General features: G+C 45.9%; 1 protein-coding gene across 1 annotated transcript in view; it reads right to left on the bottom strand.

The window, feature by feature from the left end:
* Nucleotides 1-22832, bottom strand: part of RARS1 (arginyl-tRNA synthetase 1) — a 390240-nt gene that overhangs the window by 179715 nt on the left and 187693 nt on the right. Inside the window, exon 12 of the mRNA XM_069654297.1 lies at nt 20383-20488. Within this exon, the coding sequence (XP_069510398.1) occupies nt 20383-20488 (106 nt within the window). The remainder of the gene's footprint in view (nt 1-20382; nt 20489-22832) is intronic.

The following is a 22832-nucleotide window of genomic DNA, read 5'->3' as shown; positions in this document are numbered from 1 at the left end:
CCCACCTCTCCCGCTTGTGTCCTCGCTGAAGGTGCTGCTTTACATCTCGGAGACATTTCAACGGTTACAACTTCCATTCTGGTGAATGGGTTAACAAATGTTAACAACTGTGAACTGCCCCCAGCAGTTCCATTGAGGGGGCAACACTCGGGGCTTCCGCATCTTATGGGCCTATCCAGTTTGTTTGATGCGGATGTAGTGCTGGCAACAGGCTGGCACCGATTACGATGGGGTGGGTTGTAGTAGCTCATGTGCGGTCACACGAGCTCCCGTCTGTGGCGGTGCAATCCATCTTCGTGGCGGTGGGCCGTCTTTCAAGTTTGGTGCCATGGTGTCAGATCTTAAAGTTGTTTGCTTTGCGGGATCAGCGATTTATATTTAGCCCTTCAGTCCGTGAGGTGCGTTTGTCGCCTTCAGCCAAGTTATTGTGCTCCAGCCACATGTTGGCTGCAGCTGGGGTTTCCAGGAAGACCGTTTTGCCCTTGTAAAGTATCTTGAGGCATGAGGGATATAGCAGCAGGTTTTTAAGATTGAGTTTTCACAATCTGGTTTTGACTGGTATGAACGAATTTCTAGCGCGTTGTACATTGGGGCGGGGGGGGTAATTATTTTTGTAGGGATCTATGGGCTCTCTCCACTAAGAATCCCTGAGAGAGTTTGCCGGGCCCGATTTCCTGTAGTATCATGGATTCCACGTATTCAGTCGGGTTGGTTCCTTCCAGGTCTTCTGGAATTCCTAGTATGCGTATATTATTACGTCGTGCCCTCCCCTCCACTGATCTTGCTTCCAGGCTTGCAACCTGCCTTTCAAGGTTGTGGACCTTAGTCTTCAATTCCAAGGTGGTCTCTGTGGTTTCCTGTAGGACTGCTTCTGCCGTGGTCACTCTTTCAGTAAGGTTGTGGGCATCTTGGCGCATTAGCTGCATGTCAGATTTGACTTGGTCTATTTTGGTGGCAATAAATGTTCTGAGCGCTGCGATTGCCTGCAGTACTTGCGTGTCCCTGGGATCATCTTCAGGTCGGGGTGACTGTCTGCGTATTAGTCTCATGGTGGGGTTGTTGCTTGGGTCTAGCCGGCGTGAAGGAGTTCGTTATTGTCGTAGGCTTAGGTTTATTCCTTGTGGAGGACATCTTGCAGTGTCTCACTTAGGTCGCTTCTGTGGTGTTCACTTGATACAGTATTGTCGTGAGAGCTGGGTCGTGGGGCCGGCCGCCTCTCCTGCAGGGGGATACGATCCCCAAGTGCCTGATTAGTTGTGGCTGTGAGGCGGGAGCACCCCAGTGGATCGGGAGTAGGGCGACCGGGCTCTGTTGTGGTGGTAGGCATCTCGGGGGGCAGTTGGTTCGGGGGGGCAGCTCTGGAGGGTGGCCCTGGGTCCCTGGATTCTGCAGTCTGAGCAAGTGTGCTCCACGTGGGGGAACACTTGGGTGCCTGCGTTTGGTTGATCGAGTTTGTGTCACGTTTGTATCGGGCTGCTTTTATCTGGCCTGAGTTCGAGGTCCCCCGAGGGGTCCGGGCCCTTGTGGGGTTTCAGTCAACTGTGGGAGCTGGTCCGACTAGCAGGGTGACCCCCCCGATCGTGCCCGCTATATGTCCATTTATCGTGGTGGAAACCGTGGTAACTAGTGCAGGTTTTCATCACTGGGAAATGCTTAGTGGCGTAGTGGTTTCACCGCCGCTTGGTCGTTGTGGCTGTTTTATGGGAGCTTACATCCAGCCTGCAATGCACACAATGCTCTGCGTGTGCTGAGGATCTGGGCACTAGCCAAGGGATGGATGGTCGCCATGTGCCTCCATGCGCATACTCGGCGGGGTTGCCCGGTCCCCCCTACCGTCTCGGTGTGCTCGTGATGACACTGGAGGTGAGGGACGGCCACCACCCACATGCATAGGTGAGATGATGCAGTAAGGCGCAGGGCAGAGTCCTTCAGGGCTTCGGTGTGCACACTCTCATATGTGGCCAGAGGAGAGGGACAGAAGCGTGCGGGGGCGTCAATCTGGGGTTCAGTGCTCTTCCCCGCTCTTGCCAGCCAGGGTCTCTGGGTACCTGCAGTCTGGGTCGGCCTCTTACAGCTGGGCTCCTCGGGGGCACCGCTGTATCCCACTGTCTCCCGTCGGTCTCCAGTCTCCTCAATTGTGGTCCGATGCCACGGGTCACGTCCGTGGCTTGGAGGGCTCCTTTGTTCTGCATGCCTGGGAGGCCCCGCTCCCCTACTTGGCCTCCGGGGTTCCGTCACTTCTGGAGTCACAAGAAGTGACTTGGCGGCTTCCCTCTCGGCGTGGATCCAGAGATTTCCGGGCTTGCCTCCGCTGGGTCGCTTGAGCCTAGAGGCGTTGTCAGTCCTCCGAGGGCAAGGGGCAGGGGCAACGGCCCGCCAGATCTTTTCTCGCCTCCATTTTGGAGGTGAAGGGGGCCTCTCGAGACAGCTGTTATTGTGGCTCCCCCAGTCCGTTTTACGTTCGGAGGGGCTCCGGGAGGCAGGGAAAAGGTTTAATCGCCTTTATTTGCTTTTGGCTGCTTTGAGGTATATCTTTAGCCGCCGTTACAGGATCTGTTATAGGATCATGGACGGGAGCTCTGTGGGTTCACGTCTTCACTCCATGCGCGCTGGCCACGCCCCCAATAAATGGAGGTCCCATGAGCCTAGCAAGCACCACATTGAGCTCCCACGTCGGGGCCGGGGGGCCTTCACTGGTGGGAATGAGCAGAATTGTCCCATGACGAATTCCACAACCAATCGGTGCGACCGCAAGGATGGTCGTCCTGGAGATCTGGTGTAGCGGGAGATCGCCGCCAGATGAACCTTGATGGAGGCGTAGGCCAGCCCGATTTGGCCAACGATGGCAAATATGGAAGTACCTGAGGGGCCTTGACCCTCAGTGGGTCTTTCTTCTGGGAACAAAACCAAAAAGAAAATCTCTTCCACTTGAGTCCGTAGCATTTCAAATTAGACAATGCTCTAGCCTTGGCGAGACTTCTTTGCAGTCCCCCGGGAGATCATAGCCACTGAATTCTAGCACTGCAGGAGCCAGGCTTCAAGTTCAGAGACCCTGGATCGTGGTGTAGAATGGCACCTCCTTCCCTGGCGAGAAAATCCATGACCACTGGCAGCTTGACTGGTGGAGACGCTGACATGCTGAGAAGGTCCAGGTACCAGATCTACCTCGACCACGCCGGTGCGATGAGGATCTTTCGGCACCGGCACTGTTTGAGTAGACTGATGACTCGAAGTAACAACGACAACAGCGGGAATGCATACAGAAAGTGGCCTTCCCAAGGGAATGAGAATGCGTCCCCCAGGCTCCCATGCTGGGGAAACCTGCTGGCAAACCTCCGGCACTTGGTATTCGTCGCTGCGAACAAGTCGATCTGGGAATTTCCCCATTTGAGGAACAGGTTCTCCATTAGGTCCTGCCGAAGTTTCCACTCATGGCAAGAACGAAACTCTGCTCAGGGTGTCGGTGACAGTGTTATTTCCTCCTGCCAGATGAAACGGGATAAGGAACAACCCCTGGGCGACGGCCCAGTGCCATAAGTCTTTTGCTTCCTTGGAGAGCGCTGGTGACCTGGTGCCCCCTTGTTTCCTGATGTAAAACAATGTGGTGGTATTGTCCGTCAAGACCGACACCACCTTGCCCTTGAGGGACGGCATGAACGATTTGAGGGCCCAAACACCGCCCGTAGCTCCAGAACGTTATGTGCAACGTCTTTTCCTCCAGCAGCCACAGGCCTCTGGTGTGAAGACTTCCGATGTGGGCTCCCCCACACCTCCAGGGAGGCGTCCGTCGTTACCGTCTCCTGATGTGGTGGGGCCTGGAAATCCACACCTTGGGTCAGATGACAGCGCACACCCCACCACCTTATGGCCCGACGGAACCCCTTGTCGAGAGCGATTTTGCCCTGGAAGCTTCCGGACACCTGAATCCAATGGGCGTCGAGGAACTCCTGCAGTGGTCGCATCCATAGCCTGCAGAGTCGGATCAGATAAATGCCTGATGGCATCATGCCGAGCATAGACTTGATGGCCCTCACTGTGGCAATCTTCAGAGCAAGCAGCCATTGCACTTTGACCAGGATGGCCGCCACTCTCTGCTCCGACAGTTACGCCAGGCAGGACACTGTTGAGCCGGGACCCCAGGAACAGCGCGTCCTGCAATGGCGTCGAGCAGGACTTTGCATAATTCACTGAGAACCCCAGATCCATCAGTAGGCTGACAGTCTTCACTGTGTGGTCGACGGCAACGCTCCTCGAGCTGGCCCGGTTGAGCCAGTCATCCAAGCAAGGGTAGACGTGGATCCCTTGCAGTCGCAGATGCACCGCCACAGGTGCCAGGCACTTGTTGTAGACCCTTGGCGCCGACTTCAATCTGAAAGGAAATGCCGGTAATTGGTAATGCTTCCCCTGAACTTCGTAGCGCAGAAACTTGCAGTATCCCTTGTGAATGGGGATGTGGAAGTACCCATCCTCCAAGTACACCGACGACAGAAAGTCTCCCTCTTCGAGCTGTCCGAGCACATGTTGGGTCAATGTATTTGTTTAGTTGACGGAGGTCGAGGATGGGCCTCCATCCTACGGTCTTCTTTCTCACGAGGAAGTACCTTTAGTACACTCCCGAGCCCCAGAGCGTCTTTGGGACAAACTATCGACCCTTTCTTTAGCACAAAGGAGCTAGTTTACAGATTATGTACATCGTACATAATACAATACAATAGTACATATCATCATAATAATAACAAAGTCATCATAGATATACAGATTAGATTCGTTCATTAGAAATACCACTACACATATTCCCAATCCAAAATGGAAGAACAGCGGTCACGTGATCACAATTTTCACGTGACAGCAATTTTGTCACAATAGAAATACGGAAGTCTGTAATACTGAAAGAACGTTAACGTGCTACGCATTTACCCAAAAGGATCGTATGAGAACAAAGAAGGTAGGCACGAAACAGCACAAATCTAGCGATTTATAAGCAACCGCCGATGTTGCAATGCTAAATATATGATGCAAATCCTAGAAAACATTCGGATATATTTTCTAAATTGCAAACCACTTCAGTTTTCGTTATATCTAGACCGTGCTAAAACATGCACAACAGTGAAGTAAGAACGCGAGAGACATATGAATTAAGGCATGTACTTCCTGATTTCAAGAAATCAAAAGCAGCAAACTACTTAGAAGCAAAACTGCAAACTGAAATATCTAAAACAGTGAGTGCCCGTCTAAACATTATAATCAAATCTTTTAATTTCTGGTTTTATGTTAATTTTTGCTTTAGTGTTCACAGCAAAATGAAGTACAAAAACAATTGCATTTCAGTTTTGGAGTAGTATTTTCAATGAATTGTCTTTTAGTCGACAAACACAATGCATACAAACTGTAAATAAGAGTTAGTATCTGTGAACAATATTGATGAAGGGGAGAAAATGCATTAGTGAAATGTTTTTTCTTTCTAAAAAAATAAGGTTACCAAGAACAAAATGTTTCAACTATTTTTCGTTTTTTTAGATGTAAATTGATGTTACCAAAAGTTCCCTCCTGAGGAATTGTCTGAAATGCTTAAAAGACAGTACAACACATGTCGAGGGTCTTATTTAAGTTGTGAACAGAAGATTTATTTACAAAAAAGAAAAATGTATTAGTTTTGAAAACAACCAATTAAAAATAATTTGTTCTATTCAGTAAACAAGAGTTCCTCTCTTTATTTTTTGAATACCACAAAGGTATAAGGCATTGGGTGCAAAACCAGGTTTACATTTCTTTTTGATAAAGAAAAACTAATGATTGATGCAACTGTCTGATCACTCTCAGACAAGGAAACCGGTATGCAGCCCTAAGCAACCACAAACTACCATATTAATTGGAAAAAGCAACAATAACAGGCTCGCCAAGGAGTTGCGCGAGGCTGGAAAGGACTGTTTAGTCCTAGATCTATTCATTCAGGTTAGACAAGCAACCCAGGCAGAACCCTATCCATAATCAACAAAGCAAAAACAGATCAATCTAACCAAAATGACTTCTACCTATGACCAAAGAGAAATCGAGGCTGAACAACTCTTTGCAGAACAGCAAAATCTAACTCAAGAAAAGGATGACACCAACAAACAATCGTTAAGATCATTGTTCAACAAACTGGAACAGTTACAAAAGAAAGAATTAGCTAGATGGTGGAAGTAAAAACTATGGAACAGTATCTCAAAGTAAACAGGATACCAAGAGGCTTATGCATCTGTATCTTTCTTTCCTTTGATGAGGAAGACATTGAAGGCTTCCAAGAATGGGAACAATTATTGATTCACTATTCAAGAGAAATGATGATGAGAATGATAAATAATGCAAAAAAAAATTCATGATAAGTTAACTAAAGAAATAGATATCACCAGAAAAAGACATAGAAAAATTAAATGCACCAGAAGCTACATTTAAGAATTACCAAATGCTTGATGATTACATCCAGTGGTATACTAAAGAACTGAAAATTAAAAAACAAAAATTCAAAAAGGGTCGAAATGGACTATAAATTCAAAAGAGTATATACTTTTCAGAAAATAACAGGACAACGGAAGTACACACCAACACCAAATCTGAAACCAAAACTGTCACAGCCCAAACATGCTACAACACCATCTTCGGATATGGAATCTTCTAGTGATCTAGAAATAGAACAACCACCTTCATTGCAACCTACAACAGAGGCTACTGCTGAAACAACATCCTCCGCTTTTTTAGAGGGATATCCCAAATACAAAAATCTGATGAGTACTCAACAGCAGTTTGGAAACCAACAAAACCAAGGTATTTTGAGCAAACTAGGACAAGGAGGGGCAGGGGTTCCTATGCAAATAACAGCATCAATAAGAGAAGGAGTGAAAACAAGATCCAAGAATGAACAACCACACAAGAAAACATAGTGGTAAATATTTCAAAATTAGAGTTCACACCGGACCTCAACAATATATTGAGCAAAGGCCTGTCCTTTTGCCCATCAACAAAATCTGACTATTTCACAGTCAATGCAGACCTATACAGATTCTGCAGAAGGTTAAAATTAAAGAAACATTTTTCACAAACAACTAAAACTAGGAAACAATCGCACACTGAAGTTCCATCAGATCTAACAATACAACATATGGAAAACACAGTTCACCTTCTAAACTTAGCTGAAGAGGATGACCTTTACAATTTGGAAAAGATCACAGAAGAAATGAACATTGACATAGATTTAAGCGCAGAAACCAAACTAAGGACAACATCAACTTTTATACTGGTCCTATCACAAGACAATGTAATAGATCTTAATTCATACAGCGTTGCTTTATGAAATAGGTCTAAGTACCTAGCAGGCAAACTATCCAGCAACAAAAACTATAATCTCACATGGGAGGAAACACAAGAAATAGAGAAACTAAGAATGAACACAGAAATAACCATAAAAACAGCAGACAAGGGAGGAAACATAGTATTGATGAATACTACAGATTACATAGCAGCAGCGGAAGAGCACCTGAACCAAGAACAGTGCTATGAGAAATAACAGAATAATCCGATAACAGATCTAGTAGCGGAATGGTCAACAATGCTAACCAACTGGACGGAACAAAGTCTATTGACAGATACAGAAAATGTTCCCAGCAATCGGTTTCCCATACTGGGTACAATTTATTTCATCCCAAAAATACACAAGCCATATGATTTATTTCCTTCTTTTAGACCGATAATCAACAGCATAGGATCCATTACAGAGCCAATTTCCATATACATAGATACACATTTGCAACCTCTAGTTCGTGGTCTAACATCATTCATAAGAGATACCAAACATGTCATTCAACAAATAGAAAGTATAACACATGACAATGGCCTGGAAACTACTAACTATTTCCTTAAAACAAGATCAGTATCCTACTACAGACAAAACAAGATGATGCTAGAAATGCTCAACTTTACGCTAAACAACAATATATTTCTATTCACCAATCAAGTCTACAGACAGCAACAGGGGACGGCCATGGGAGCCAAATTGGCACCACCATACGCCAACTTATACGTTGGCCATTTTGAAATAAAACATGTTTGACTCACAAAGCTTTTACCGCATCAAATAACATAATATATTGGGGTCAATACATCGACAATATTCTTATGATTTGGAATGGAAACACATCAACACTCAACAGCTATGTCGATTATCTTAAAAGAAACTAATATAATCTCAAGTTTACAACAAATACAAAACGCCCCAACTCCATCCAATTCTTGGACCTACAAATATATGTCAAAGATGGAAAATTACAAACTACACTATTTCTAAAACCAACAGCTGGAAACACAGTGCTGCATGCAAAAAGTCATCATCCACATCATGTAATAAACAATATACCCTATGGCGAAATACTAAGAATAAAAAGAAACTGCCCAGAACCAATGGAATACGAAAAGCATGCAAAAAAGCAATAGAGAAATTCCAAAGAAGAGGTTCTACTAAAAAGCTTTTGAACAAAAAACTTATGAAAAGACCAAAAACAAAATCAAGAACATAATTGTTAACAAACAAAAAAGCAAGTGACTATAACAAAACAACCAAAACTCAGATTTATCACTCCATACAGTGCCAATGCAAAGCAAATTCAACAAATATTTAAGAAAAATGGGCACATTCTCAAAATGGACCAAGATATAGCGGAACACAGAAGACGTCCATATTACTTTCAAGAAAGCCAAAAGCCTAAAGGACATTCTGAGCCACTCGCATTTCTCATCCAAAAAACAAGAAACAGGACTAACACAACTATGGAACAGAAAGCCACTCTAAGGAAATTATAAATGTGGCACATGCATATGCTGCCCTTACTCAGAAAATGGGAAAAAGGTATTATCCTGCCAAATGGAAAACAGTACAAGATCAAAGATTTCATAAATTGCAACAGCAAAATAGTAATCTACGCCATCAAATGCATGTGCAACAAAATATATGTTGGAAGCACAATGAGAAAATCAAAATAAGAATTCAAGAACATTTAAGAGCCATCAATAAACACAACATCAGAAATCCATTAGGCTACCATCACATCACAGAGCATGCTAATCAGCCGAAAAAGGAAATAACATTTTTTGGAATTGAGAAAATATCCAAGCAACAGAGGTGGCAACCTGGAAAAAATCCTCCGGCCCAGAGAAGCCTACTGGATCTGTACTTTGGATAGATGCCAGACGGGTTTAAACTTGGACACTGAACTTATACACCTTTTACAATGAAGCATTATCATTTTATATTTGTTCAGCCTGAGCGGAAATATCCATTGATCATGTAATAGTTTCATTGAAAGTATATAAAAATGTTTAATATAAATTTCTTTAGCGACATTTTGAATAAATAATTTGTACGGAACACTCCACAAGCAACAACTAAGATTTGGAATGGAATATAATATAAAAATCTACTCTTTCCTCATAAATCATTTGGAATTGTAGTCATAAGTATGCCAGAACTAATTACTAAAACTGAAGTGGCCCCCAATCCACAATGGAGTCGTAGCGATCATGTGACATTTTAGTTCACATGGCCAAGGTTTCATCAATCACAATCTAACAAACAAAAGAGCTATCTTACAGATTATGTACATCGTATAGAAGTATCATCATAATAACAACACAATCATAGATATACAGATTACATTCGTTCATTAGAAATACCACTACACATATTCCCAATCCAAAATGGAAGAACAGCGGTCACGTGATCACAATTTTCAAGTGACCGCGATTTTGTCACAATATAAATACGGAAGTCCGTAATACTGAACGTAGGTTAACATGTGGCGCATTTACCCGAAAGGATTGTATGAGAACAATGAAGGTAGGCACGAAACAGCACAAATCTAGCGATTTATAAGCAAGCGCCGATGTTGCAATGCTAAATATATGATGCAAATCCTAGAAAACAATCAGGATATATTTTCTAAATTGCAAACCACTTCGGTTTTCGTTATATCTAGACCGTGCTAAAAAATAACCAACAGTGAAGTGAGAACGCGAGAGACACATGAATTAAGGCACGTACTTCCTGATTTCAAAAAATCAACAGCAGCAAACTACTTAGAAGCAAAACTGCAAACTGAAATATCTAAAACAGTGAGTGCCTGTCTAAACATTATAATCAAATCTTTTAATTTCTGGTTTTATGTTAATTTTTGCTTTAGTGTTCACGGCAAAATGAAGTACCAAAACAATTGCATTTCAGTTTTGGAGTAGTATTTTCAATGAATTGTCTTTTAGTCGACCAACAATGCATACAAACTGTAAATACGAGTTAGTATCTGTGAACAATATTGACATTCCCTCCTGAAGAACTGTCTGAAATGCTTAAAAGACAGTGGAACACGTTTTGAGGGTCTTATTTAAGTTGTGAACAGAAGATTTATTTACAAAAAGAAAAATTGATTAAAGTTTTGAAAAAAAACAATTAAAAATAATTTGTTCTATTCAGTAAACAAGAGTTCCTCTTCATTTTTTGAATTCCACAAAAGGGATAAGGCATTGAGCGCAAAACCAGGTTTACATTTCTTTTTGATAAAAAAAAAAAAAACAAAGGATTGTCCCCTGGGCAACGGCCCAGTGCCATAAGTCCTTCGCTTCCTTGGAGAGTGCTGGTGACCTGGTGCCTCCTTGTTTCCCGATGTAAAACAATGCAGTGGTATTGTCCGTGAAGACCCGCACCACCTTGCCCTTGAGGGACGGCAGGAACGAGTTGAGGGCCCAAACACTGCCCGTGGCTCCAGAACGTTATGTGCAATGTCTTTTCCTCCAGCAGCCACAGGCCTCTGGCGTGAAGACTTCTGATGTGGGCTTCCCCCACGCCTCCAGGGAGGCGTCCGTCGTTACATCTCCTGATGTGGTGGGGCCTGGAAATCCACACCTCAGGTCAGGTGAGAGCGCACACGCCCCACCACCTTATGGCCCGACGGAACCGCTCGTCGAGAGCGATCTTGCCCTGGAAGCTTCCGAACACCTGAATCCAACGGGCGTCGAGGAACTCCTGCAATGGCGGCATCCGAAGCCTGCAGAGTCAGATGAGATAAATGCTTAATGACATCATGCCGAGCAGAGACCCGATGGCCCTCATCGTGGCAATCTTCAGAGCGAGCAGCCGTTGCACCTTGCAAAGGATGGCCGCCACACTCTGCTCTGACATTTACGCCAGGCGGCAGGACACTGTTAAGCTGGGACCCCAGGAACAGCGCGTCCTGCAATGGCGTCAAGCAGGACTTGCATAATTGACTGAGAACCCCAGATCCGTCAGTAGGCTGACGGTCTTCACTGTGTGGTCGACGGCAACGCCCCTTGAGCTGGCCTGGTTGAGCCAGTCATCCAAGTAAGGGTAGACGTGGATCCCTTGCAGTCGCAGATGCGCCGCCACAGGTGCTAGGCACTTGGTGTAGACCCTTGGCGCCGACTTCAATCAAAGGGAAGTGCCGGTAATTGATAACGCTTCCCCTGAACGTCGTAGCGCAGAAACGTGCAGTATCCCTCGTGAATGGGGATATGGAAGTACACATCCTCCAAGTCCAGCGACGACAGAAAGTCTCCCTCTTCGAGCTGTCCGAGCACGTGTTGAAGAGTGACCATTCGGAACTTCTGGGACTTGATGGATTTGTTTAGTTGACGGAGGTCGAGGATGGGCTGCCATCCTCCGGTCTTCTTTCTCATGAGGAAGTACCTTTAGTACACTCCCGAGCCCCGGAGCCTCTTTGGGACAAACTATCACCCCTTTCTTTAACATGGCCCGAAACCCCAGCAGCAGCTGAGGGACGTGGTTTTCCTGAGGGGCCACTGCTGGTATTTGGTGACACTTATGTTGAAGCTCCAGGGTGTGTCCGTGGGTGAGAGCGTCCAGCACCCACCAGTCAGTGGAGATGGTCTTCCACACGCTGACGAAGTTTGCCAGTCGGCTTCCCACCGGGGTACACAGGTGGGGGCCCGACGTCACTGCTGGTTCATTCCTGCTTGGACGTCGACGGGCCGCCTTGGGGTCCCTGGCAATGACAACGCCCTCCTCCAAAAGCCTTGGAATGGCCCCTGTTGGTCTCTTGCGTCAAGGAGTGGGAGGACTGGTGGTATGAAGCAGAGCTCCCGCCGTAAACCCTTGGAAGAATGGGGAGACTTGACTCCTGAGGATTGAAAGGGCGTCCGTCGCTGCTGTAGCATGCCCAGGGCATGGGCCGTCTGTGTCCACCTTGCTGGCCTGTAGAGACTCATCTACAGCCTTCACAAAAAAAAGATGGTCTCCGTCAAAGGGCATGTCCAAAACCCTCGACTGTACATTCTGACAAAAGTTGGTGGCTTTGAACCAGCCACGACGACAAAGGCAAATGCAGTTTCCCATTTGGCAGAAACCTGCGTCGGCGATGTCCATGGCCACCTTGATGGTGTGGTCTGACGCCACCTCGCTTTCTTGCAGAATCTCCAATGCTTTTGACCTGTCGTCATCGGGGAGGAAATCCAGGAGTGGAGCGATCTTGAACTACAGCTCCCAGTCGTAGCAAACTCGTCGTCCCACAGCATCTAACTTCTTCCCCTCGCTGTCCGGAGGGGTGGACGCTGCCGAGGATGAAGCGCCCAATGGCACCGAGTCCGGCACCCTGTATTTCTTCTCAAGACGGTCCCTCTTCGCCGGGCCTGTGGATGAGTTCTTCATGAGAGACAGGACTTCATCCCAAATGTCATCCAAGAGTGGGACTGAAAGGATGGTCTTTCTCTTCGCCTTGTGGGGCTGTTATAAGAAGCCCTCCTTCTCTGGAGCAAGCTGGAAGAGCTCGGAAGCTTTGGAGATCATGGCGTGAAACAAGCCTATCTCGTCCGGGAGGGAGGATCTGGGAGGCGGCGATGGGAGGTCCCCCATCCCACTGTCGTTGTCCATGCCTGTCGTTGTGTCAGGATCTGTCTCATCCCTCGGGGGAGGTGAGGGCAGTGAAGGATGGCAAGGAGGCAGAGGGTGTCTCTTCCTCTTCTTGGCCGGTGGTTCCCTCGCTGCCAGATGGTCACCGTTACAGTAGCCGCAGGAGGGGCCGTTGGTGCAATAGGCCTCCTCATCTGTATCTCAGAGTACAGTGTGTGCAGCATAGAGAGAATGTCCACAGAGAGGTCTCTAGGCAGCTGCTGTGGCGGAATAGGAAGCTGGGGCGCAGGCATAGAGCCAAGGCCCTCGTCGACCTGAGGCTCTGTCGCCTTCCTCGATGGTATCGTTCTCATCCTCCTGGATGGTCTGAAGGTAGACTAGCTCCTCCTCAGAGGAGATATCCGTGCTCTGGAAGACCTTCGCACCTCTGCCCCTTTTTTGCATCCAGAGGGGGCTGACACGGGGAGATGACCGGCATCGTCTTCTCCTGTGTCTTCTTAATGGGCTGGAATGAAGACTCCCTCCTGGCAGGGAGGGACATGCTTGCCTTTGTGAGTGCGCCCTGTGGGTCCGCTTCCGAAAGGGACGCCACTACCACCTCCACGGAAGGCAGGGCCTTGTGTAGCTGGGCCTCCAGTCAGGACCAGTCCCTTTTCCTGCTTGGTCTTTGTGGCTGTCCCTGACGCCTTGTCCTGCTTGGCCTTCTCCTTAGCGGGAGGGTCTGAGCCTCTGTCCCCCTTGGCCTTCTCCGTCAGGGCAGGCTGGCTTTGGACTTCTCCTTGGCCGTGTCCGGAGTCACCTTGAGTTTGCCCGGATGGTCCGATTTCCTCTTGAACGAAGATCCTGAGCGTTGGCTGGTGACCTAAGTTGCTGGAGACGTCGGGTGCGCCCTGGCTGCCGAGGAGCCCGCCGTAACAGCGCTCCCGGTGGCAGCGGACTCGCAGTGCTTGGCGTTTTGTTGGACCCCGACAGGAGGGGTACCCTCAAAGGACTAAGAAGCATGCTCAGCTTTCTCGGATCCGGGAGAGGCATGCTTCTGGGACCCCCCCCCCAGTGCAGAGGCCTTGTCTGCAGCCACGCATTCAGCCGCTTACGCCGATCCTTCAACGTGCGTGTCGAGAATTCAAGGCAAAATGCACAATAATCCTCCTTGTGCATCGGGTACAGTCAGTGGGAATGCTTGTCGTCCAAGAAAACATTCTGTGAGCCGCAGTCAGAACAAAGTTTGAACAGGGGGGTGGAATCCTCCTTCTCCTCCGACATGGTGAACGTGGCGTAGGCCTGAAGAATCTTCTGGAAGCTTCCAACAAAGAAAATCAACAAAATCTGCCTTTGAGGGGCGCTAAAGAATCAGAAAAACGTGTCCTCCCTTGATCGGAAGGTTGATCGATGGAGCGCAAGGCTCGATTGACCAAAAAATAGAGTAAAACTCTTCCAAAAAGTGAAAAAACAAAGCAAAAGCTCGGGAACCAAGCACGAGGACTTCCAAAACTTGACCGTGCAGTAAAAATCTGAAGATGGCTGCCAAAGGAGGGGATTAGGTCAAGGGCCATCATTGGCTGGGGGCAGTATGACCCAGAGCTCAGTGATTGCTTGTTAGGAGAAAGACAGTTCAGAAATGAAACAGATTTCTTCTTTACCGAGGATTCCCAGACGGACGACAGGGATATTCATGAGCATGTGAATCCATGCCAGACCCCATGCTGGAGAATCAATACAATCATTACAATTACCCTGTTAGATTCAGGCCATTTCTACACCTACTGTACAGTCCCTCCACTTTACTGACCCCACATTCAATCCCTCTATAGTTTCACTACTCCTAGGTCTCACCTCCACCCGTTGATGTTACTACCCCCACCACCACTCCACTCCTACTCCCTCCTCTAAATGCACTACTTCCGCCTACATATTACCAACACACCCTCCCCTACTCTACCTCCCCCTCCTATCCTCCACACTACCACTACCTCCCCACTGTACTCCTACTTCCTCCACCACCCCACTACTCCCCCCCCCTCCACCACCCCACTCCTTCCTTCTTCCAACTCCACTTCACTACTCCTCCCGTTTAAATCGCCCCCACCCTTCACCACTCCTTCCTTCCGCCTGCTGGTCTCCTGGTCGTCGTCCACCACTGACCTCACCCGAAAACCCAATGCTTTCCACTTCTTGATGCCTCTTTCTATCCTCCTCCACCCTGGATTTGGGCATGTGCCCCTAGCCAAACCCATCCAGTCTTGTCCCTCCTGTGGCATGTACGGGAAGGAAGAGGGGAAGAGAGGGCTACGCCCACCCACTCGCTCTGTGCAGGGACATTGAAAAATTGATCTAGTGTCTCAAGAGTGTCAATGTTCACTTATGTGTACTGGGCCCTCGTTCGGTGGGGTATACTGGTATGTTTCTCTAGGGAGGGTGGGTTCTGCTCCCTTGTTGTTCCCTGGTGGTATGCTTGTGTGTAGGCTTGACTGCTCCCGCCAGTAGCTCAGTGTGATAGCGTAATGGGGCAGATGGTCACCTACTGCCCCTACTCAGATGAATATGCAAGTACCAATTCCTGCCCCTACTCCTCACCATTACCATACAGGTGAGAAACTATACTAGGTGAGGCAGCCCTACCACCCCATGAATCTAGAGGCGAGAGAAACTAAGGCAGATTCTAAGAAACAATACTTTAAACAGTCCATCTACATGCCTCTGCCATATATCATTTGTTTGGTTGTGCAACACTATTAGGAATTACAATTAGTTAACAGAAAGCACAAGTAGCGTGCTGTATATAGCACAGAAAGGAGGATGATTCCGGAATACCAAGAGAGGGACCCGCTACACTGATAGGGCAGATGAATTTATAGGCATGTTAGATGCAGCATACACGGGCAGGGAAACCAACATATGGCAGATGCATAAGGTGAATTTAACATGAAGACACAAATATTGACCTCTAACATGGAGGCGAGAAGCACAGAAGTACAGACATTTTCCTAGCACAAAGGCCACAACAGGCCGAGGAGTTAGCAAGGACTCAGACAAGATGCTGAATTCATATAAACACATTTATTTTAGAAACTTTGAAACTGCCCAGACAATAGTTTGTAGCACACGTCAAGGTCAGATGCAGACGAGATAAAGTTCCCAGGACAAGAAGCAGTAGACTCACAAGTTAATTAAGTTATAATAAGGACACACACAGCCATTGATGTCCAACTGCATGAGATCAGTATTCCAAGAGACACTATAGTGGATAGACAAAATGAGTCTCCAGTACAACAGACGCTAGAATTAGCTAAAGCCCAATAAATAGGAAGAAATTCATTCTTCAACAGTCCCCTAATACGTGATCAAGACATGAAGAATACTGGCTATTCATTATGAGCCAAGTACAGATAAGACACCTGCTGAAACTTCCTAGCGCACACACACCGAGACAGCAGTACGTTTAATTGGGATCAAAAGTGTGATTTATTAATCAAGAGCAAAAAAGCAGTGGCTGGGTGTCAGTAATTTCTAGTTAGGCAGGCACTACACCTTTGGGGAACTAGGAGGTAGTATATAGCGTGCAGCAAGTCTAGCTTGTGCACAAGATGCTAACCAACTCTGCGTACCCTACATAAAAAGAACCAATGCCTGGCGGCATTGGCTTCTCTCCCATAGCACCTAAACTCTGGAATGCACTCCTGAACGCACTCAGAGCAGAACCTTCTTTGATCGCAATTCGCAAATCTCTCAAAACCACACTTTTCATATAACCCTCACTACATCCTCGCCTGGCCAATCCGCTAGCTGCACTGTATTTTACCACAGTCTAGGTACTATGTAACCCTAAATTAACTGTAAATACAAACATATGCTATTTCCTATGTACTAGGTAACCCTAAGAGGTATTCTGCCTTTCCTCTCCTTCTCCCAGAAGCTCATGGTATCTCAAGCTCTGGTTCTCTCTAGCTTGGATTATTGCAACAGCCTCTTTCTAAATCTACCTGCCTCTACTCTCCGCCCTCTGCAACTAATCCAGAACAGGACTGCGAGACGTGTCCTTGGCCTCAAGCCCTGGGATCGTATCTCTCCAGCTCTGAAATCTCTTCACTGGCTCCCAGTGGATGCAAGGATTAAATTCAAAACCCTCTGCATTGTCCACAAGGCTTTCTGGGGTCTGGGTCCAAAATACCTTCAGCTATCCCTCCTCAAATACCTCCCCTCTCGAGCTCTTCGCTCCTCTACCTCGCTCCTCTACCTCCAACTCACTCAGGGTCAGTTGTTTTTCTAAGAAACGAGCTGGGGGTAGATCTGTCTTCGGCTGGGGCCGCCCTCTGGAACAGCCTCCCTGCCACTCTAAAACTTGAGAAGAACCATCTCCGGTTCTGGAAGCACTTCCTCTTTTCTTCTGCCTTCGCTCCCCCTCTCCCCTGCTGATCTGTTCTCTCTTGGCACTGTGCACCTGGCCACCCTATGTCTTTTGGGCCCAGGTACCTGCTCATCCTGTCACCCTCCCGCACTGCCTCCGGGCCACCCCTTGCACTGGGGTCTGTATCTGTACCCATACAGCCCCCCCCTTTTTCTTCCTGCACTTATCAGACCTACCCCGTCTGCTGCCTTAAACCTAGCACTTGCAAATTGCTGGCTGCATTACCACTGTTTGTTGCCTTTATTATTCATTTATTGTTATTTATCTGTTTCTCCTCTGCTTCACACTTTCCACCTCTCCCCCCTTCCATGCACTTTTCCCCTCCCCCCTCTCCCATGCACTTGCGCGTTCTCAATATCACTGGGCCTAGTAAGATTGCTGTTTTGTTCGCCCCTGTTCCCCTCCCTTGCCTTGTCGCGCTCTGAAACACTTGTGTACCAGCGCGATAGAAATAAAATATCAATCAATAAGATGAATCTGAAATGTAACCACTCAGCTTTCTTTTGTGACCAGCAATGTATATCTGTAACAGCGCCACAATGCCCCTGGGCTGATGTGCGCTTTAAAAATATGAATAAATAATAATAACTAACTTTGACTCTATTATAAATTATCCAAAATGTTATAAATGTCCCTTAGGTGTGCTCTTTATTCTCTTGTATACACATTCCCAAACCTACGCCTTTAATATCACATAGGTATGCTTGTGATGCACCACTGGCCTGGAGAGTCAAAAGTAAATAGCTGCCAGCTCCTTGCAATTTCGAACCCTGAAATGTAATGATGTAATTAAACTATTATCTATGATGGGTTAGGCTCAGGAGCCATCAGAGATGTATAGCCCAATGAGGGATGTAACACCTATGCAATCTATATATAGCATAAGATACTAACCAATCCAAACTGCTTATAGATTTTTCAACAGATATCGTATTATGACGTCATTGCTTATGTATGTTTACTACAAAAACCTTCACAAACTCATTGTAATGTTGAGAGCTGCTTGTATGTTATCCCGGAGGATATTCTGTGTTGTGAATAAAGATGGGTTTTGTCGTGCATTAGGAGTACTCCATTGAGTACTGATTTTTACTAAGTTTGGTAAATTGGGTCTCTACAACAGCCTGTGCTGCTGCGCAGAAAGCAGAAAAACAGCTTCTCTCTCTCTCTCAGTGGTACAGAGCCGGTGTCACCGGCATTCTTCAGTGGCGGCACTTCAGTTTCCCTCGACAGCTCTGCCTTGTTCCGTGACCAGTGTTTGTCAAGGGGATGCTGCAGATATATTTTTTATTGGAGCTGCTTTCTGGGCTTTGGATGCAGGTGCTTTTAAAGTAACTGAAAGCAACCTGCAAGTAACTACTAACAGAAGGATGGAGGTAATAAAAATCTGCACATAAACATTTCAGCACAAGGGAGTAGCTTTGGTTTCCAGGGTAAGACTGACTCTGGGATTCTCCTATCCCTACACCACCTGCAGAGAGGGGCTTTTGCCCCTCTTGACAAGGCCAGCGTATTGGCCTTGTCACAATTCAAATATTTACATAACTGGACAAAAAAATGAAGTCAACCTTTGCAGAATTTGGATAGTAAACATAATGTTAGTAGAGTTCAGACACAAGCAATAACAAGACCCTTACACAAAAGCACAGGTCATGCAAATACAATCCACAATTCAACACAGATATTGCCCTAGAATGGCAAGGCCCTAAAACCGAAGAATAAAATAAATGTGCCCACCAGAGCATCTCCAGGAAAGGCATTGGAACTATATTACAGGGCAATATATCTGTAGTAGCAGCTGCAACTACTAGGTAAAGATGTTCTATTCTTGCATACACATGTATTGCTCCTAGAGAACACACAGTTTAAAGCCCACCCTCATTGAATAGTTGCATCATTCAAACCAGCTTTCCTGCCTATAGATCCCAGCCTTACATGGCTGTTTGGGAAGTACGCAGTGAGCAGAAGAGACTGCTCTTCTGTGAATTGTTTCAGCACACTGATACTAATATGTTATGTTATTTTGCACTTATATAGCGCCTTATATACCATTGGTATGGTCTGAATATCCCTGAAGGCATTAAAGCCTAACTGGTCCAGAACCAATGACACACTTGCACCAAAGTCAAAGATACAGGAATGTAGCACAGTTGCTTCTATTAGGGGCGATCATCCCTTTGGTCAATACCACTGAAGAAGCAACCCCTTTCATCTCTGAACATTGTCAGCAAAAAGAGTTCACTGTTGCGGTCAACAAAAAAGATTGAAGGACCTCGAAGACTACAAGTAGATCATAAGGGTCCAAAAGTGAGATATTTCAAACCTGTCCAAGGGCTAATACTCGGGGACAAACCTCAAAAGATAGATCAGAAAACCAAGTGTAAAGATGGATACGACTCATTATTTCTGACGATAACCACAACTCTCAGGGTTTCCCAGGCCATGCCAGAAAGTCATCTAATCATGTGTTTCCAGGATTTCTGAGGTTGTTCTCCGATTTTAAATGTAGACCTACAAGTCCCAGAATTCCAAAAGAAAAACAGGCCATGATAATTTTGCCATGCATAGTGCAGGGAAAGCAGAGATGGCTGGATATAATTGTTAGGAGTATGGGATAGGAGATTAAATCAGTCTATATACAGTCTGTTATAAAGCGGGCACATTTTTTTTTAGAGATGGCATAGAAGACCAGAATTCAAAAGATGAAAAGGCTTTATTCTCAGGTTATGGTGTTGAGTTCTAAGAAACCTTTACATTACATAAAGGACAGGAGCGACACAATGGTCAACCCTGTAGCTCAGCCTTTAACTGACGCAACCAAGGAACATTCATTAAAATCACTCATCCAACATTCTGCGAGTTCTCATACACACTGCACACACCAGCATGCCATCTCTCCCTTGATGGCCAGCACGACTGGCAAAACAGGACAGATCATCAATGACATTTTCAAAAATGGAAGCCCTACTGGTGTACCTTTTACTACTTTATTATCCTTCCATCGACATCAGTACTACTTCTGTAGATACATACCATCTTCTACCCATATTCTGAAATAAAGACAAGTTGTTACCTTATCTCTCTCTTTGTCCTTTAGTTTGTCCATTGATCGTTTAAGGCCTTCTTCCAGCAGGTCTATTAATCGCACAGTTTCCCCAGAGCGTGTTTTAAACTTCTTCCTGAAAATACATATGCAGGTCACATTTGCTATAGTGGTTTATAGTTATAGAAGAGTTTAAACTGACAACCAGTGCAAGTTCATTGTTTAAAATGTTTTTAAAAAAAATAAACAATCAGTTTAAAACTAGCCTTATGAAAATGCAAACATATTTCAGGTTTCATACTTGCAAAATTGTGCCACATCCTTTTCAGATTAAAAGCTCTTACTTGCACATTATCATCTGCTCCTGTACCAGAGAAGGCACTATAACATGTTGGTCCTAACTAGACTTCTAATACAAGTGCAAGAAACTGTCCAAACAACGTTTAAATCTGCCTTTAGCCAGCGTCTGTGCTACCTAACTCTTTATATGGAAGAAGTCATCCACTCTTAAAATGGCATCTAGGAAAGTACATACTCATCCAGTTGAATCACCAAAACTAGCGTATCACATAGTCAACTGTACTGATATTGATAGAAGGTCTTTGTGGGAGAATGTGGAACTATTTTATATGAGGCAGCTGTCATTCGAGATGCTGGAGGACCTCAGAAGGTGTGTTTCCAGGTCATCTTAATGGCTTCTTGGAGTTAAGAGTCAAGATCCAGACAGCCTTACCCCCAACACAACAAAAGTGCAGGCCTCAGTTAAATGGGCAGATCACTCTTAAATCCATCAGAAGGGAGGCAGCAGGGCATTACTTCGAATGTGTTAATGGCAAGTGGCAGCCTTCTACCTTGCTAAAGAGCATCACTGATCTGTCCCAATAAGGCAATCTGATAGAGTAGTATGGTCAGATGAACAGTGGCCAACAGACCCCCATTGGGGTATTGGTCATACATACACAACACAAAAACAGAGCCACTACGAAGTGTGGAAGGAATACTACAGGACGATAGTCCTTAAGGGACCAAATAGAGCGGTTTTCTAGTTTCCATTCAATGTTGTTTATGTTAAAATACACCGAAATACCAATACATAAATGATTCAAGAGCACATTTCTGTACATACATAATAAATCTCATAATAAGTCATGAGTTGTCACCATCACTGGAATATCTGCACCTAAGTTTTCTCTTGACATACGATTTTTTTGGGTGGTGGGGGCATTGTACAATTATACTGAAACAAGCTTATATAAAGTGCAAGATGACATGCATTACTCACCGCAATAGCATTTATGATGATTTTATCTGCTTAGATTCACATGCTGTGCATTTAGTCCGAGATCTAGTGGAAATCGCAGAGTACTGCATCTTTCTTTCGAAGATCAAAAGGGATGTCAACATGGGCGTGACTGTAACACTATCCATAACATGACGTCTAGTGTACCCAAAATCCCTCACACATTGAGGTCCCACTGGTTGTTTTTCACTGCCGTGAGCAAGCCTTAAAGTCTGTGTGAGTGAGTACAGAAGAGAGAAGGTGTAAGAAGTCTATGTTCCTTCTACTCCATGAGAAAGGGTGGGTGCATGTGAATCTAAGCAGATACAATCAATTACGGTGAGTAATGCATGTCTTCAGATGCTTGTGGATCTGCTTAGAATCACATGCTGTGCATAGACTAGCGAGCAGTACCAAGTGATGGTGGTGGGTGTGTGAAGGAACAGTAGCAAAGAGATGTCTTAGCATTGCTTGTCCCACCTGAGAATCAGATGTAGTGTGTATCCAGGCAGTAGTGTTGTGTAGAGGTGTGTGCAGAACTCCAGGTTGCCGCTTTGCAAATGGAATCTAGATGGACATTTTCAATAAATGCTATGGTAGCCCCTATGCTTCGAGTAGAGTGAGCTCTAGCTCTGAAGGGTGGATCTCTTCGCAAGAGTGTAACAGTGTGATGCAGTTTATGATCCACTTCGAAATAGCTGATTTAGAGATAGGCTCCCCTTTTCTACCAGCTGCCAGTGAAACAAAGAACTGGTTTGATTTTCTTAGTGGCTTTGTCTTTTCCAGATAGCAGATAAGCTTCTTTCCTCCACGTTAGTTGGGTTCTGAAAAAAGGTGGGTAGTCCTATGGACTGGTTTACATGGAACGTTGAGATGAATGTGGGCGCAAAGTGAGGGTGTGCGCGCAAAACCACCTGGTCTGTATGAATGGTGACAAATAGGTCCTGAACGGTAAGGGCCTGCAGTTCACGAAATCTCCTTAAAGAGGTGATCGCCACCAGGAAGGCGGTCTTGTAGTCGAGTGCTTTAATGCTAGCCTTGAGCATTGGCTCAAAGGGAGGTCCCATTAGTCAGGTCCCACCCGGAAGCTGGGTTGGAGATAGGGGGATAGGTCTCTTCACCCCTTCCATAAAGGCTTTAATTACAGGAATTTTCCACCATGAAACCTTGCTCTGGGACGTGGTGTACACTGAAAGCGTGG

The sequence above is a fragment of the Ambystoma mexicanum genome, chromosome 3q (genome assembly GCF_040938575.1).
Source record: "Ambystoma mexicanum isolate Mex_15411 chromosome 3q, UKY_AmexF1_1, whole genome shotgun sequence".
NCBI classification, from domain to species: domain Eukaryota; kingdom Metazoa; phylum Chordata; class Amphibia; order Caudata; family Ambystomatidae; genus Ambystoma; species Ambystoma mexicanum.
Note: the sequence above shows the minus strand (reverse complement) of the source record. Positions and strands in the feature narration are given on the sequence as shown.